Source organism: Homarus americanus, unplaced genomic scaffold (assembly GCF_018991925.1).
Source record: "Homarus americanus isolate GMGI-L3 unplaced genomic scaffold, GMGI_Hamer_2.0 scaffold60365, whole genome shotgun sequence".
In the NCBI taxonomy this organism is placed as follows: Eukaryota; Metazoa; Arthropoda; class Malacostraca; order Decapoda; family Nephropidae; genus Homarus; species Homarus americanus.
In genome coordinates, this window is record NW_024726307.1 from 18,436 (window position 1) to 32,500 (window position 14,065).

The 14,065-nt window shown below is 43.6% G+C and overlaps 1 protein-coding gene across 1 annotated transcript; it reads right to left on the bottom strand.

Annotated features, from left to right (window-relative positions):
- Positions 1 to 7,635: 7,635 nt before the first annotated feature.
- On the bottom strand, positions 7,636 to 11,618 carry LOC121865599 (extensin-like). Its single transcript, XM_042365109.1, has 2 exons — positions 11,579 to 11,618; positions 7,636 to 8,333 (listed from the first exon to the last, which is right to left on the bottom strand). The coding sequence occupies exons 1-2, from the start codon at positions 11,616 to 11,618 to the stop codon at positions 7,636 to 7,638; spliced, it is 738 nt and encodes a 245-aa protein (XP_042221043.1).
- Between the last annotated feature and the right edge of the window lie 2,447 nt (positions 11,619 to 14,065).

Here is a 14,065-nt window from a genome sequence, read left to right on the forward strand (position 1 = left end):
GGTGTTATGAGGGCATCACGTGTAGTAATTCCTCACAGATGGTGTTATGAGGGGCCTGACGTGGTGTAGTACCCCACAGATGGTGTTATGCGGGCTCACGTGGTGTAGTAATTCCTCACAGATGGTGTTATATGAGTGGGAGGTGGTTCCAGGCCTTCCTATCATAAACGGATTAACACATCCGTGGTTGTTGTTGTCTCAGGCATGCTATCACTGGGTACCTGGGACCTCCACTGTGTGCGTGTGTGTGAGCAGCTATTGTGTGTGTGTGTGTGTGTGTGTGTGTGTGTGTGTGTGTTAGGCATGTGTGTGTGTGTGTGTTAGTGTGTGTGTGTGTGTGTGTGTGTGTGTGTGTGTGTGTGTGTGTGTGTGTGTGTGTGTGTTTTAGTGCATGTGAGTGTGTGTGTGTGTGTGTGTGTGTGTGTGTGTGTGTGTGTGTGTGTGTGTGTGTGTTAGTGCACGTCAGTGTGTGTGTGTGTGTGTGTGTGTGTTAGTGTATGAGAGTGTTAGTGCGTGTGTGTGTGTATTTGTGTGTGTGTTAGTGTGTGTGTGTTAGTGCATGTGTGTGTGTGTGTGTGTGTGTGTGTGTTAGTGAGTGTGTAAAAAATAATAATAATAATAATAATAATAATAATAAACGGTTTATTAATAGAGCTGCAGCCGTGGCTGAAAATATACAGACTTACATTAGATTTAGACATAATGATATAATATGCATTGAATATATTTACAGGGCTGTACAGTACATAAATCAGGAGTTGTTTATTATTTTAGCAATAGATGGGATGGTGCTGTTCTTATATCTATCGGTGCGGGCTCTTATGGGCTGAATTTTGTTGTAGTGGCGGACTGTGCGAGTTGGGTGGGGCTGCAGGTGGCAGGAGGTGGCGAGGGTGGTGCAGTAGTCCCCTGCCAAACCTTTCCAGTGCTTGGTGGTGGAGGTCACTGAGGGATGGCATTTCCAGTGTGTGTGTGTGTGTGTGTTAGTGCGTGTGTAATAATAATAATAATAATAATAATAATAATAATAATAATAATAATAATAAACGGTTTATTAATAGAGTTGCAGCCGGTGGCTGAAAATATACAGACTTACATTTGATGTGTGTGTGTGTGTGTGTGTGTGTGTGTGTGTGTGTGTGTGTGTGTGTGTGTGTTAGTGCGTGTGTGTGTGTGTTTGTTAGTGCCTGTGTGAGTGTAGTGTGTGTGTGTTAGTGTGTGTGTGTGTGTGTGTGTGTGTGTGTGTGTGTGGTGCATGTATGAGTGTTAGTGTGTGTGTGTGTTGGTGCGTGTATGAGTATTAAGAACATACGAACATAAGAACGGAGGAAACTGCAGCGGGCCTATTGGCCCATACTGGGCAGTCCCGTTTACACCCAACCCCTATTGCTCATATAAGCATCCAACCTATGTTTGAAGCTATTCAACGTATTCGAGTTAATGACGATATTTGGTAACTTGTTCCATTCATCCATCAACTCTGTTTCCAAACCAGTGTTTACCTATTTCACGCCTAAATCTAAATTTGACTAATTTAAAACCATTGTTTCGAGTTCGCTCCTGGTTGGATAGTTTGAGTACCTTTGTAATGTCCCCTTTGTTTAGCCCTGACTTCCACTTATACACCTCTATCAGGTCGCCCCTCGCTCTACGTCTCTCGAGAGAGTGCAAATTTAGATGCTTAAACCTGTCTCTATACTCAAGGTTCCTAATGCCCGGGATTAGTCTTGTCATTCTCCTCTGAATTCTTTCCAATGATTCTATATCCATTCTGTAATACGGTGACCAGAACTGAACTGCGTAATCCAGGTGTGGTCTCACAAGTGCAAGATACAGTTTTAGGATAACCTCGCTAGTCTTGTAACTAACACTCCTTTGTATGTACCCAAGTACTTTATTAGCCTTGTTACGAGCAAAAACACATTGTTTACTTGGCTTAAGGTTCCTACTTATCATTACTCCTAAATATCTCTTGCAGTCGGATTTCTCTATGGCATCGTTGTTCATTTGGTATCTGGTTTCCCTGTTTACATCTCCTATACTGAGTACTTTACCTTTGTCCACATTGAATTTCATCTGCCATTTTTCAGACCATTCGAAAAATTTGTATAGATCATCCTGTAGTTTTGCAGAGTCCTCGTCAGATTTAATAACACGTCCTATTTTAGTGTCATCAGCAAATTTACTTATGTTGCTGTCTATGCCGATATCTATGCCGTTTATGTATATAATAAATGATAATGGTCCAAGTACTGAGCCTTGAGGAACTCCACTTGTGACGTTGCTCCAATGGGACTTAGTGCCATTAATGTTCACTCGCTGTTTCCTGTCCTGTAACCACGCCCTAATCCATTTAAGGATGTTACCTTTGATGCCATGTGCCTCTACTTTTCTAATTAGTCTTTTGTTGGGGACTCTGTCGAAGGCTTTGCTAAAGTCGAGATATACCACATCATAATTGTGCCCCTCGTCCACCGATTCGAAAACTGATGAAAAGAATGTTAATAGATTAGTTAGACAAGAACGTCCGCTTGTGAAGCCATGCTGTGAATCATTGATCAATCGGTGCTTCTCCAGGTGATTTCGAATAGAGTTTGAAATGATTGCTTCCAGTAATTTGCCTACTATTGATGTTAGACTGATTGGGCGGTAGTTAGAGGATAGTGATCTATCCCCCTTCTTGAAAATCGGTATTACATTTGCTATCCTCCAGGATTCTGGTACTACACCTGTTTTTAAGGACATGTTAAACAACTTTGCTAAGGGCATACTAAGCTCTTCCTTACATTCCTGTAATACTCTGGCAAATATCTCATCGGGACCAGGTGACTTATTAGGCTTTAGTTTGTCTATTTGCTTACTAACATCGTTACTAGTCACTACTATCTCGCTTAATTTGTTTTCTTCACTATCTCTGAATAGAGTCGGTGCCTCGGGTATCGTGTTTAAATTTTCGGTGGTGAAAACTGTTGAAAAATATTTATTCAAATTATTGCTCATTTCTCCGTCGTTATTAGTGAGCTCGCCGGTATCTGACCGTATTGGTCCAATCTTTTCTCGTGTTTTAGTTTGATACATTTGGTAGAATCCTTTGGGGTTTGTCTTCGCCTCCCTTGCTATCCTTACCTCATTATTCCTCTTGGCTTTCCTTATCTCGGTTTTAACCCTACTCGCCAATATCTTATGTTACGAGTTGGGGATTTAGAATATAGTTAAAATTCTCCCCAGATCCCAACAGGCAACAAAAAAAAAAAAACAAAGACAATCGGACTATAAAAGGGTAGACAAAGGATGCGAGTTTTTGTTGTGTGTAATAAAGTACCATAAATTCCTTAACAAAATATTCAGCTTTCTATAATTTACCCTTAACCATACTTAACCTAAACATTAACAGTATATACATATTTATACAACATACAATAATTTGAAGCAAGGTGGACGCGGGGAGGCAATATAAGATTACAAATACTTAAGTGCGGAGCTGAGATGCCTGACGAGTAAGGCTGAGTATTGTAGAAGACGGTAGGTAGTCACTGTGCCGTAGGTTTCCAGGATAGGTGATCCTGTGGTCACTTCCCAGAGTGAACTGAACTCTCCTTGAACTGGAGCTGACGAAGAAGACTTTGAGGAGGTGACGCAACAACCAGGATATGGAGAAGGGAAACCCCGGAGTGGTAACTAAGACGAGTCATACTCGTGTTTCGTCCCTAGATGGCGTTGCTCGTGGTGCTGGGTAGGTAGATTATGACAATAGATGGCGTGGTTCGTAGTGCTGGGTAGGTAGATTATGACAATTGGTGGCGGGGTTCGTAACACTTATAATAATCGTGGAGGGAAATTTCGCCACGCAGTATCCTTCTACCTATAGCCTTCCTTTGGCCAATGATGTTCTTTAAATAATTATTTATCCATTTAGGGTCATTGTTGTCTGATCTGAGTTTTTTGTATGGTATGTTCTGCCTTTGTGCATTAAGTAACTCATTATTTAAATTGTCGTGGAACTCGGCAATCTCAGATCTCGTTATCAGGTCGGCGTCGTCTGTGAGGTTCACTGCCAAGCGCAACACCCCCTCTCTCAGATGCCTCTTTAAACTGTCAAAGTTTGCCTTTTTGAAACCTCTTACTTTAGTGGAATTTTCCTTACGTCTGCCCTGAAAGTCTAACTGGAATCTAATTTCTTTGTGACTGCTGTTTGCAAGTTCATTCCCTACCTCGACATTGCTAATGAGGGTTTCTCTGTTCGACAGAACTAAATCGAGTATATTATTACCCCGGGTGGGTTCGGTTATATGTTGACTTAGGAAACAGTCCTGGATCGTCTCGAGAAAATCCTCTGATTCTGAGTTACCTGTAAGGTCAGTCCAATCTATTTGGCCAAGGTTAAAGTCGCCTACTATATAGACTTTGTTGTGTATGGAAGCTCTGCGCATTTCATCCCAGATAAGTCGCTCATTGACTCTTATCAAGATTGGGAGGTCTATATATTACTCCTGTGATTAATTTTTCCCTACCGTCGCTTAATTCTATCCAAATTGTTTCTGTATTCCGCTCAGTTTTTATTTCCTTATTTATTTCACACTTCAGATTATCCCTAACATAGATTGCTACTCCGCCTCCTTTCCTGGTCTGCCTATCGGTATGGAACAATTTGTCACCTGCAATTTGGTTTTCGACCGGCAACTCACGTGAGTCTAGGTTGATCCACGTTTCAGTGAATGCTATTATATCGATTTTTTCGGTACATACCAAGGCCCTAATGTCATCCATTTTGTTTCTCATACTTCTACTGTTCGCGTAGTAGACATTTAAGTTAGTCGTGTTCTTATTCCTCCCTTTACCGCGTTTAGTTTTAAACTCCCTGTTTAATTTAGTTTTGTCATCATTCCTAACACTATTTCCCTGTAATCTTTTACTTTGTTTACCCGCTCCCACTGCAGTTTCCCCCACCCCTGTGCCCATATGTTCCCCTAGCAGTTTAAAAACTTCGATATCCTTTGAACTGCCCCCTCTAGAGACCCAGCCAGGGTTGCCACCCCATCCCGAGACCGGTGCACCCCATCCCTAGCATAAAGGTCCCTTCTGCCGTAGAAGTTGTCCCAGTTGTCAATGAATGGGACTGATATTGAATTGCAATATCTGTCAAGACGGTCGTTGACACCAACCGCCCTTGACAACCATTCACTGCCAACTCTCCTTCTAGGCAGGACACCGCATATGATAGGGATCCCTCCCTTAGACCTAATGCGATCTATAGCTGCCTTGAACTTATCAAGAAGCTCCTCGCTCCTACACCGGCCAATATCATTGCCTCCTGCACTGAGGCAGATAATGGGTTTGTTCCCATTACCAGACAAGATATTGTCCATCCTGTCAATTATATCCCCCACCCCAGCTCCTGGCAAACACACCCTCATCCTATTTTTGTTTTTACCACAAAAGGCCCTGTCCAAGTTCCTTACTTGTGAGTCACCAACAATTAAAGTTTTTACACCTTCCTTGTCATCCCTGTCCCTGACTGTACTAACGTCCAATTCGTCTATCAAGGGACTGAACGAGTTGGTACACTTAGCTGTTGTTGTCGTTGTTGTCGTATCCTTGGTGTATTTCTTCACCACCAGCTTGGTCTTCCCTCTCCTCACAACCTTCCACTCGCTTGAGTTTTCTTCAGGTTAGGTTAGGTTAGGTTAGGTTAGGTTAGGGCGACGCTGGAGAGGACACACAATACTTCCTCCTGAATTTTAACACTGATAATTACTAATACATGACCTAACCTAACCTAACCTAACCTCACCTCGCCTAACCCAACCCTCCAGCGTCGCCCCCACTAACGCTCGCCTGAATATTTCAAAGAGTGTTGAACATTAAAGCCTTTATACACTGAGCATTGGGATTGTCGCAGATTTTAAGGAATGTCGAGCGTATGGTGAGAGAGAGAGAGAGAGAGAGAGAGAGAGAGAGAGAGAGAGAGAGAGAGAGAGAGAGAGAGAGAGAGAGCATAAGAAAATAAGGAGTCTGCAATAGACCGGTTGGCCTGTGCATGGCAGCTCCTGTCGAGAGTTACTACCACTCTCTATCATCCATGAATCTATCTAGCCTCCTTTTATAACTTTCCAGCGTTCCAGCACTTACTATAAAGTTACTAAGCTTGTTCCACTCGTCCACCACCCTATATGTGAACCAGTTTCTTCCTATCTCCCTCCTAAACCTAAACTTATCCAACTTAAATCCGTTGCTCCGAGTCCTATCCTGCTCGGATATTATAAGAACTTTATCTATATCCCCTTTATTGATTCCTTTCACCCACTTAAATACTTCTATCATATCTCCCCGCACTCTTCGTCTTCCTAGGGAATGCAAGTTAAGTTTCTTTAACCTATCCTGATATGGAAGGTTTCTAAGTCCCGGAATCATTTTTGTCATTCTTCGCTGCACCAACTCTAGTGAATTTATATCCATTCTATAATAGGGACACCAGAACTGAACCGCATAATCGAGGTGCGGCCTGACTAGCGCAAGATATAGTTGCAATAAGACCTCTGCACTTTTGATACTTACACTTCTAGATATAAAAACCCACACTTGTTTGCCTTATTTCGAACATAAACGCACTGTTTTCTAGGCCGTAGGTCCGGCCATAAGTACCCCTAAGTCTCTTTCACAAGTCGACTCCCTCTCTAGGCTATGTTGTTATCTGTATGTTGACAGTGCATTTGTTCTTCCATTATTAAGTACGCTGCACTTGCTGGTGTTGAATTTCATTTGCCATTTTCAGACCACCCCTGCAGTTTATTTGTGATCCTCCTGTAATGCATTTGGCATCCTGCCCTGAATTAATCTGTCAGTCTCTATTTTGGTGTCATCCGCAAACTTGCTATGTCACTGCTGATCCCAGTATCTAGACTGTTTATGATTATGGTCAAGAGGGCTTCCACTGACCCCTGGGGAACCCCACTGGTTACACAGCCCCACTCAGATTTAACACCATCTACACTGACCCTCTGTGTTCTATCGGTGAGCCATGATTTTATCCAATTTAAAACTTTCCCCTCGATACCATGAGCCTTAACTTTTCTCAGAAGCCTCTGATGCGGTACTCTGTCAAATGCTTTGCTAAAGTCTAAGTAAATAACATCGTAATTTTCGTCATTATCTACTGCCTCGAAGACTTTCCTAAAAAAGTCAGCAGATTTGTTGGACAAGATTTTCCCTTTGTAAACCCATGTTGAGAGTCGTAGATTAATTTGCTTTTCTCTAGATGCTATCGGATGCTATCTGCTATAATTGATTCAAGAAATTTCCCCACTACTGACGTCAAACTGAATGGCCGGTAATTTGACGCTGATGCTCTGTCTCCCTTTTTGAATATGGGTACTACATAAAAGACAAATTCTCCTAGGTTACGTTTGGTTAAGTTAGGTTTTGGTTAGTTTTGGTTTGATTTCGTTAGGTTTTGGTATGGTTTTGGCTAGGTTTGGTTTTGGTATGGTTTTGGCTAGGTTTGGTTTTGGTTAGATTTTGGTTAGGTTTGGTTAAAGGTGACTGACGTTATGATCAATGCTATAAGAGGTTGGTCAAGTCTTCTGATGATCACCATTTTATGTTTTTGTTCAAGCTGTCATGACTGAGGAGAGTTTGTCACTCCCGGCTGTCAAGTACAACAACTGAGCTACCGTGTGTAGGCTGGGGTGAAGGTGTGGCCCCGTGTGTAGGCTGTGGTGAAGGTGTGGCCCCGTGTGGAGGCTGGGGTGTGAAGGGCCCGAGGTAGGGCTGTGGTAGGCGTGGCCCCGTGTAGGCTGGGGCGTGTGGCCCCGTGTGTAGGCTGTGGTGCTGTACCTCGTAGGCTGGGGTGAAGGTGTGGCCCCGTGTGTAGGCTGTGGTGAAGGTGTGTGGCCCCGTGTGTAGGCTGTGGTGAAGGTGTGGGCCCCGTGTGTAGCTAGTGAAGGTGTGGCCCCGTGTGTAGGCTGTGGTGAAGGTGTGGCCCCGTGTGTAGGCTGGGGTGAAGGTGTGGCCCCCGTGTGTAGGCTGGGGTGAAGGTGTGGCCCCGTGTGTAGGCTGTGGTGAAGGTGTGGCCCCGTGTGAGGCTGGGGGTGAAGGTGGCCCCGAGTGTAGCTGTGGTGAAGGTGTGGCCCCGTGTAGGCGTGGTGAAGGTGTGGCCCGTGTGTAGGCTGTGGTGAAGGTGTGGCCCCGTGTAGGTTGGGGTGAAGGTGGCCCCCGTGTAGGCTGGGGTGAAGGTGGCCCGTGTAGGCTGTAGGAAGGTGGCCCTCGTGTGTAGGCTGTGGTGGAAGGTGTGGCCCCGTGTGAGGCTGGGGTGAAGGTGTGGCCCCGGGTGTAGGCTGTGGTGAAGGTGTGGCCCCGTGTGTGGGCTGTGGTGAAGGTGTGGCTCTTGTGCTGGGCCATAGGTTGGGTGAGGGAGGTTGTGGATGGTACCCTATAGCCTCATCCACCTCCATCCGGCACCACCCACCTCCATCCGCACTCACCCACCTCCACTCGCACCACCCACCTCCACCCGCAACCATCCACCTCCACCCACCATCCACCTCCACCCGCACCACCCACCTCCACCCGCACCACCCACTGACCGCACCAACCCACTCCACCAAGTACACTCCACCTCCACTCGCACCACCCACCTCCACCCGCACCACCCAACAAACGGTGTCCTCATTACACACATTGAGCAAGAAGGAGCAAAGACAACAGTCCCTTCATACCTAAACCCTGTGTGTCATATCTCCTGTTGACAGTACACGAGTATAGTCACTTGGTCTCGCATGACACAGTACAGTACATGTTATATTGTGGACCACCAAGAAGTGTTAATGTTATAAATTATGAACTGACGTAAGTAGTTGTGAAGAAGAGAAAGATGATTAACAGTACGTGGTATATATTATGTTATTTTAAACAGTTAAGTCGTAATGTTGGATCATTCTAAACATGATTAGTTAAACATTCATTTTGCGTTTCCTATAATGACAAACTTCGCTTCAGAAAATGCAAAATCAATTTACAGTTCCCTTTTGGCCGGAGCTTCCATGAGTATACTGTATGTTAAACCTGGAATGTGTTGACGTGGGTTAATGGGAATTGTTTGAAGTTATTTGTATATATTATCAGTAATCTGTGCCATCTATAGTTCACTTAACCTTTCTAAAGTCAAGTCAGATTTTCCCTCGTGATACCTAACCTAACCTAACCTAACCTAACCTAACCTAACCTAACCATGCTACTAAAATACTCCTTTGTTGTGTCTACTCTCATGTAATCCACATTGTTGATTTAGCATTTACAGAGATTCTTTCAGCCTCCTCACACGTGGCCGTCGGGTACCTGCAGGTGAACGAGAGAGAGAGAGAGAGAGAGAGAGAGGAGAGAGAGAGAGAGAGAGAGAGAGAGAGAGAGAGAGAGAGAGAGAGAGAGAGAGAGAGGGAGAGAGAGGGAGAGAGAGAGAGAGAGAGAGAGAGAGAGAGGAGGAGAGAGAGAGAGAGAGAGAGAGAGAGAGAGAGAGAGAGAGGAAAGAGGAGAGAGAGAGAGAGAGAGAGAGAGAGAGAGAGAGAGAGAGAGAGAGAGAGAGAGAGAGAGAGAGAGAGAGAGAGAGAGAGAGAGAGAGAGAGAGAGAGAGAGAGAGAGAGAGAGAGAGAGAGGGAGAGAGAGAGAGAGAGAGAGAGAGAGAGAGAGAGAGAGAGAGAGAGAGAGAGAGAGAGAGGAGAGAGAGAGAGAGAGAGAGAGAGAGAGAGAGAGAGAGAGAGAGAGAGAGAGATCACATAAATAAGGAAAACTCAACACATCCCATTAAGTCCCTCACATCCCGATACAACTCCCCCATAATGACAATGACTCCCCCACACCCCACGTTAACGGTACAGTAAATCCCTCTTGCCCTTTGAGGTATAGTTAGGTTAGTTTAGTTTCTTGAGGCTGATGTATTAACAGTTTTACTTAGGGATAGAGTGGTGGCGTGGTAGGAGCGCTTGATTTGATCAGGGAGAAGAAAAATGGTCTGTTTCACACAAGCAATTTCGTTTCGGTCGTTTATTCCTGTTATTTCGTCTCATAGGCCCTAGATTAATGGGTTCTACTCCTAATAGGGGCTAATCCTCATGGTTTAGATTAGTATCGTCGCTGTTATAACAGGGGCCTATTAGAATTGGGCCTTATAAGGACTACTGTAGGCCCCAATATGACCACAGCCCTTTGAGTTCACGTGACCTACAACCATCCTGAAGGTGTAGCAATGACCCCCCCCCCTCCACACTTAAAAAACAAAGGTATTTTATTTATTTTTTAAATTTTTTTACGGTATACTGTCGCGGTAAACCTGGAAACCGTATTTGTACCTTAGGGTGAAGTCGAGCACACAGTATATCCCTGAACGCCCTCGCCTCGTCCTGGCTCAAGTAGTCGGTTCGTGTCTTTACTTGCCAGACATTGGCCGAGCTTTTGGAACTAACTAATGTTCCGGTTAGGTTTGGTTAGTTTAGGTTAGGTTAGGTTAGGTTAGGTTAGGTTAGGTTAGGTTAGGTTAGGTTAGGTTAGCAAAGTCATAGGTCTACATACTCTGGTAGGCTGAAGGAGGGTGTGTGGTGACGTCACTGTTGGGTGCAGGTCATAACAGCACTGACTGAGGCAGTGTGTATTGTTGCGGGTTTTTTTTTTGCGGAATCGGTTATTTTACAAAATGACCGGCATGCAAACCCTGTATCGGTAATTTTACAAAAAAAATTTCAAACACACAACCTAAGCTAACCTAACCTTATGGTTAGGACAACACATAGTTCACAGTTAAAACAAAAAACAGGACCACTTAAATGTGCTTCAAGCTACACGAGCCATCCTAACCTAACCTGACCTGACCTAACCTAACCTAACCTGACCTAACCTAACCTAACCTAACCTGGCCTAGCCTAACCTAACCTAACCTAACCTAACCGAACCTAACTTCCACCAGTTGAAAAATTTCCCACTTGAAATGTCTTTAGGCCTCAGTAAGACGGCGCCTCAGTGAACACAGTAACCTTTACCTGAGCTGTCTGCCAACAATAACAATAACTCGGCCTCTGTATTGCCTCGTGTTACAGTGACAAACACCGTCACCCCAGGGATTACTTCTTATCATTACATAGAGTAAACAAAAGAATATGTTAACGTTTGGAAGATATTGCATATTGATCACACACACACACGCGCACACACACACACACAACACACACACACACACAGCACACACACACACACACACACACACACACATACACACATACACACTTTCCCGTCAGGAGGAAATTTTGGGGAACGTACACAACCTCCTGAAAGTTGGACTTGAGAAGGATGAAGCCTCTTGAGGCTAAGACAGAAGGATTAGTAATGATTAACTCCAGACGCGTCATCCTAAGGCTAGAAGGAGAGCGGGAGGAGGAGGAGACTAGAGGAGGAGGAGACCGGGAGGAGGAGGAGACCGGGAGGAGGAGGAGACCGGGAGGGGGAGAGGAGGAGAGGAGGAGTTAGTGTGGGGAGAAGTTAATGTGTGGGAGAGAAGAAAAGGTGGGGAGAGAAGAATGGGGAGAGAGAAGCTTACTGTGGTCAGGTGTCAGGTCTTTGATAAAGTCAGCTGGCATCGTGGGTGTAGGTGGTGGTGGAAGGACAGAGCCGCGTGAGGTGGATCAGTTCTCGGGGAACAATGAAGGAGGAAGTTGGCTCACGAGAGAGTTCCTAATTCCCACACCTAACCTAACCTAACCCAGCCTAACCTAACCTAACCTTCCAGCGTAAACCTAACTTAACCTCGCCTCACCAAAATAAATCCCTAAGCTAAACTAATTAAATCATCTTTAACCTAACCTAACCTAACCATAACCAACCCATAACTTAAACCTAACCAATTCACGAATCTAGTATGAGAGAAAGATTGATTAGTTTTTGTCGGACAGTGAGGAAGGGTCTGGTACAGTATTTGTTGTGGGGAGAGGTGGAGGTGAGAGGTGTAACATATTAAATGATAAACTCAGGACTGGTTGGTTGTACTAAAACACACACACAGGTCAAAGGCTTGACTTATGACTGCCACACTGTTGACCTTTCTGTGTGAGAACCACGACCCGAGTCATAACAAGATGGAGTAGTCGGGTTTAATAGTCGGGTTTAATAGTCCGGTTTAATAGTCGGGTTTAATAATCGGGTTTAATAGTCCGGTTTGATAGTCAGGTTTAATAGTCGGGTTTAATAGTCGGGTTTAATAGTCGGGTTTAATAGTCGGGTTTAATAGTCGGGTTTACAGTCCGGTTTAATAATTTGGTTTAATAGTCGGGTTTAATAGTCCGGTTTAATGTCAAATTAATAGTCGGGCTTAATAACGCTTAATAGTTTGCCTTAATAGTCCATTTAATAGTCGGGTTTAATAGTCGGGTTTAATAGTCGGGTTTAATAGTCGGGTTTAATAGTCGGGTTTAATAGTCCGGTTTAATAGTCGGCTTTAATAGTCCGGTTTAATAGTCGGGTTTAATAGTCCGGTTTAATAATCCGGTTTAATAGTTCGGGTTAATAATCCGGTTTAATAGTCCGGTTTAATAGTCCGGTTTAATAGTCGGGTTTAATAGTCAGGTTTAGGAACTTCTATTACTGTCCACTAATTTAATTTTCTTGTTTTTATGGTGACGTAACCCTTTAAGGACGATGATTTAACCCTTTGAAGACGATGATTTAACCCTTTAAGGATGATGATTTAACCCTTTAAGGCGATGATTTAACCCTTTGAGAACGACGATTTAACCCTTTAAGGACGATGATTTAACCCTTTGAAGACGATGATTTAACCCTTTAAGGACGATGATTTAACCCTTTGAAGACGATGATTTAACCCTTTAAGGACGATGATTTAACCCTTTAAGGACGAGATGATTAACTCCTTTGGCGACGATGATTTAACCCTTTAAGGATGATTTAACCCTTTACAGACGATGATTTAACCCTTTATGACGATGATTTAACCTCAAGGACGATGATCAAACTCTTTAGGGATGATGATTTAACCCTTTAAGGACGTATGATTTAACCCTTTGAACGACGATTTAACCTTTAAGGACGATGATTTAACCCTTTTACGACGATGTGGGGATTAACCTCTTGAGAACGACGATTTAAACTTTACGACAAATATCGTAACCTTAAGGACGATGATTTAACCCTTTGAGAACGATGATTTAACCCTTTAAGGACGATGATTTAACCCTTTGAGAACGATGATTTAACCCTTTAAGGACGATGATTTAACCCTTTAAGGACGATGATTTAACCCTTTGAGGACGATGATTTAACTTTGAGAACGGCGATTTAGCCCTTTGAGAACACGATTTAACCCTTTGAGATCGGCGATTTAACCCTTTGAGAACGACGATTTAACCCTTTCAGAACGACGATTTAACCCTTTGAGAACGATGATTTATCTCTTTGAGAACGACGATTTAACCCTTTGAGAACGGCAATTTAACCCTTTGAAGACGACGGTTTAACCCTTTGAGAACGATGATTTAACCCTTTGAGAACGATGATTTAACCCTTTGAGAACGATAATTTAACCCTTTGAGAACGGCGATTTAACCCTTTGAAGACGACGGTTTAACCCTTTGAGAACGATGATTTAACCCTTTGAGAACGATGATTTAACCCTTTGAGAACGATGATTTAACCCTTTGAGAACGATGATTTATCCCTTTGAAGACGACGGTTTAACCCTTTGAGAACGATGATTTAACCCTTTGAAAACGATGATTTAACCCATTGAGAACGATAATTTAACCCGATTTTAACCCTTTGAGAACGATGATTTAACCCTTTGAGAACGGCGATTTAACCCTTTGAGAACGATGATTTAACCCTTTGAGAACGATGATTTATCCCTTTGAGAACGACGATTTAACCCTTTGAGAAGGCAATTTAACCCTTTGAGAACGATTTAACCCTTTGAGAACGATGATTTATCTCTTTGAGAACGACGATTTAACCCTTTGAGAACGGCAATTTAACCCTTTGAGAACGATGATTTATCCCTTTGAGAACGACGGTTTAA

Coding starts and splice junctions, on each gene's coding strand:
- LOC121865599 (XM_042365109.1), bottom strand. CDS start 11,618: ATGCCAGCTGACTTTATCAAAGACCTGACACCTGACCACA. Junction 8,334..11,578: donor AGACCTGACACCTGACCACA/GTAAGCTTCTCT, acceptor CCTTCACCACAG/CCTACACCCGGGGCCACACC.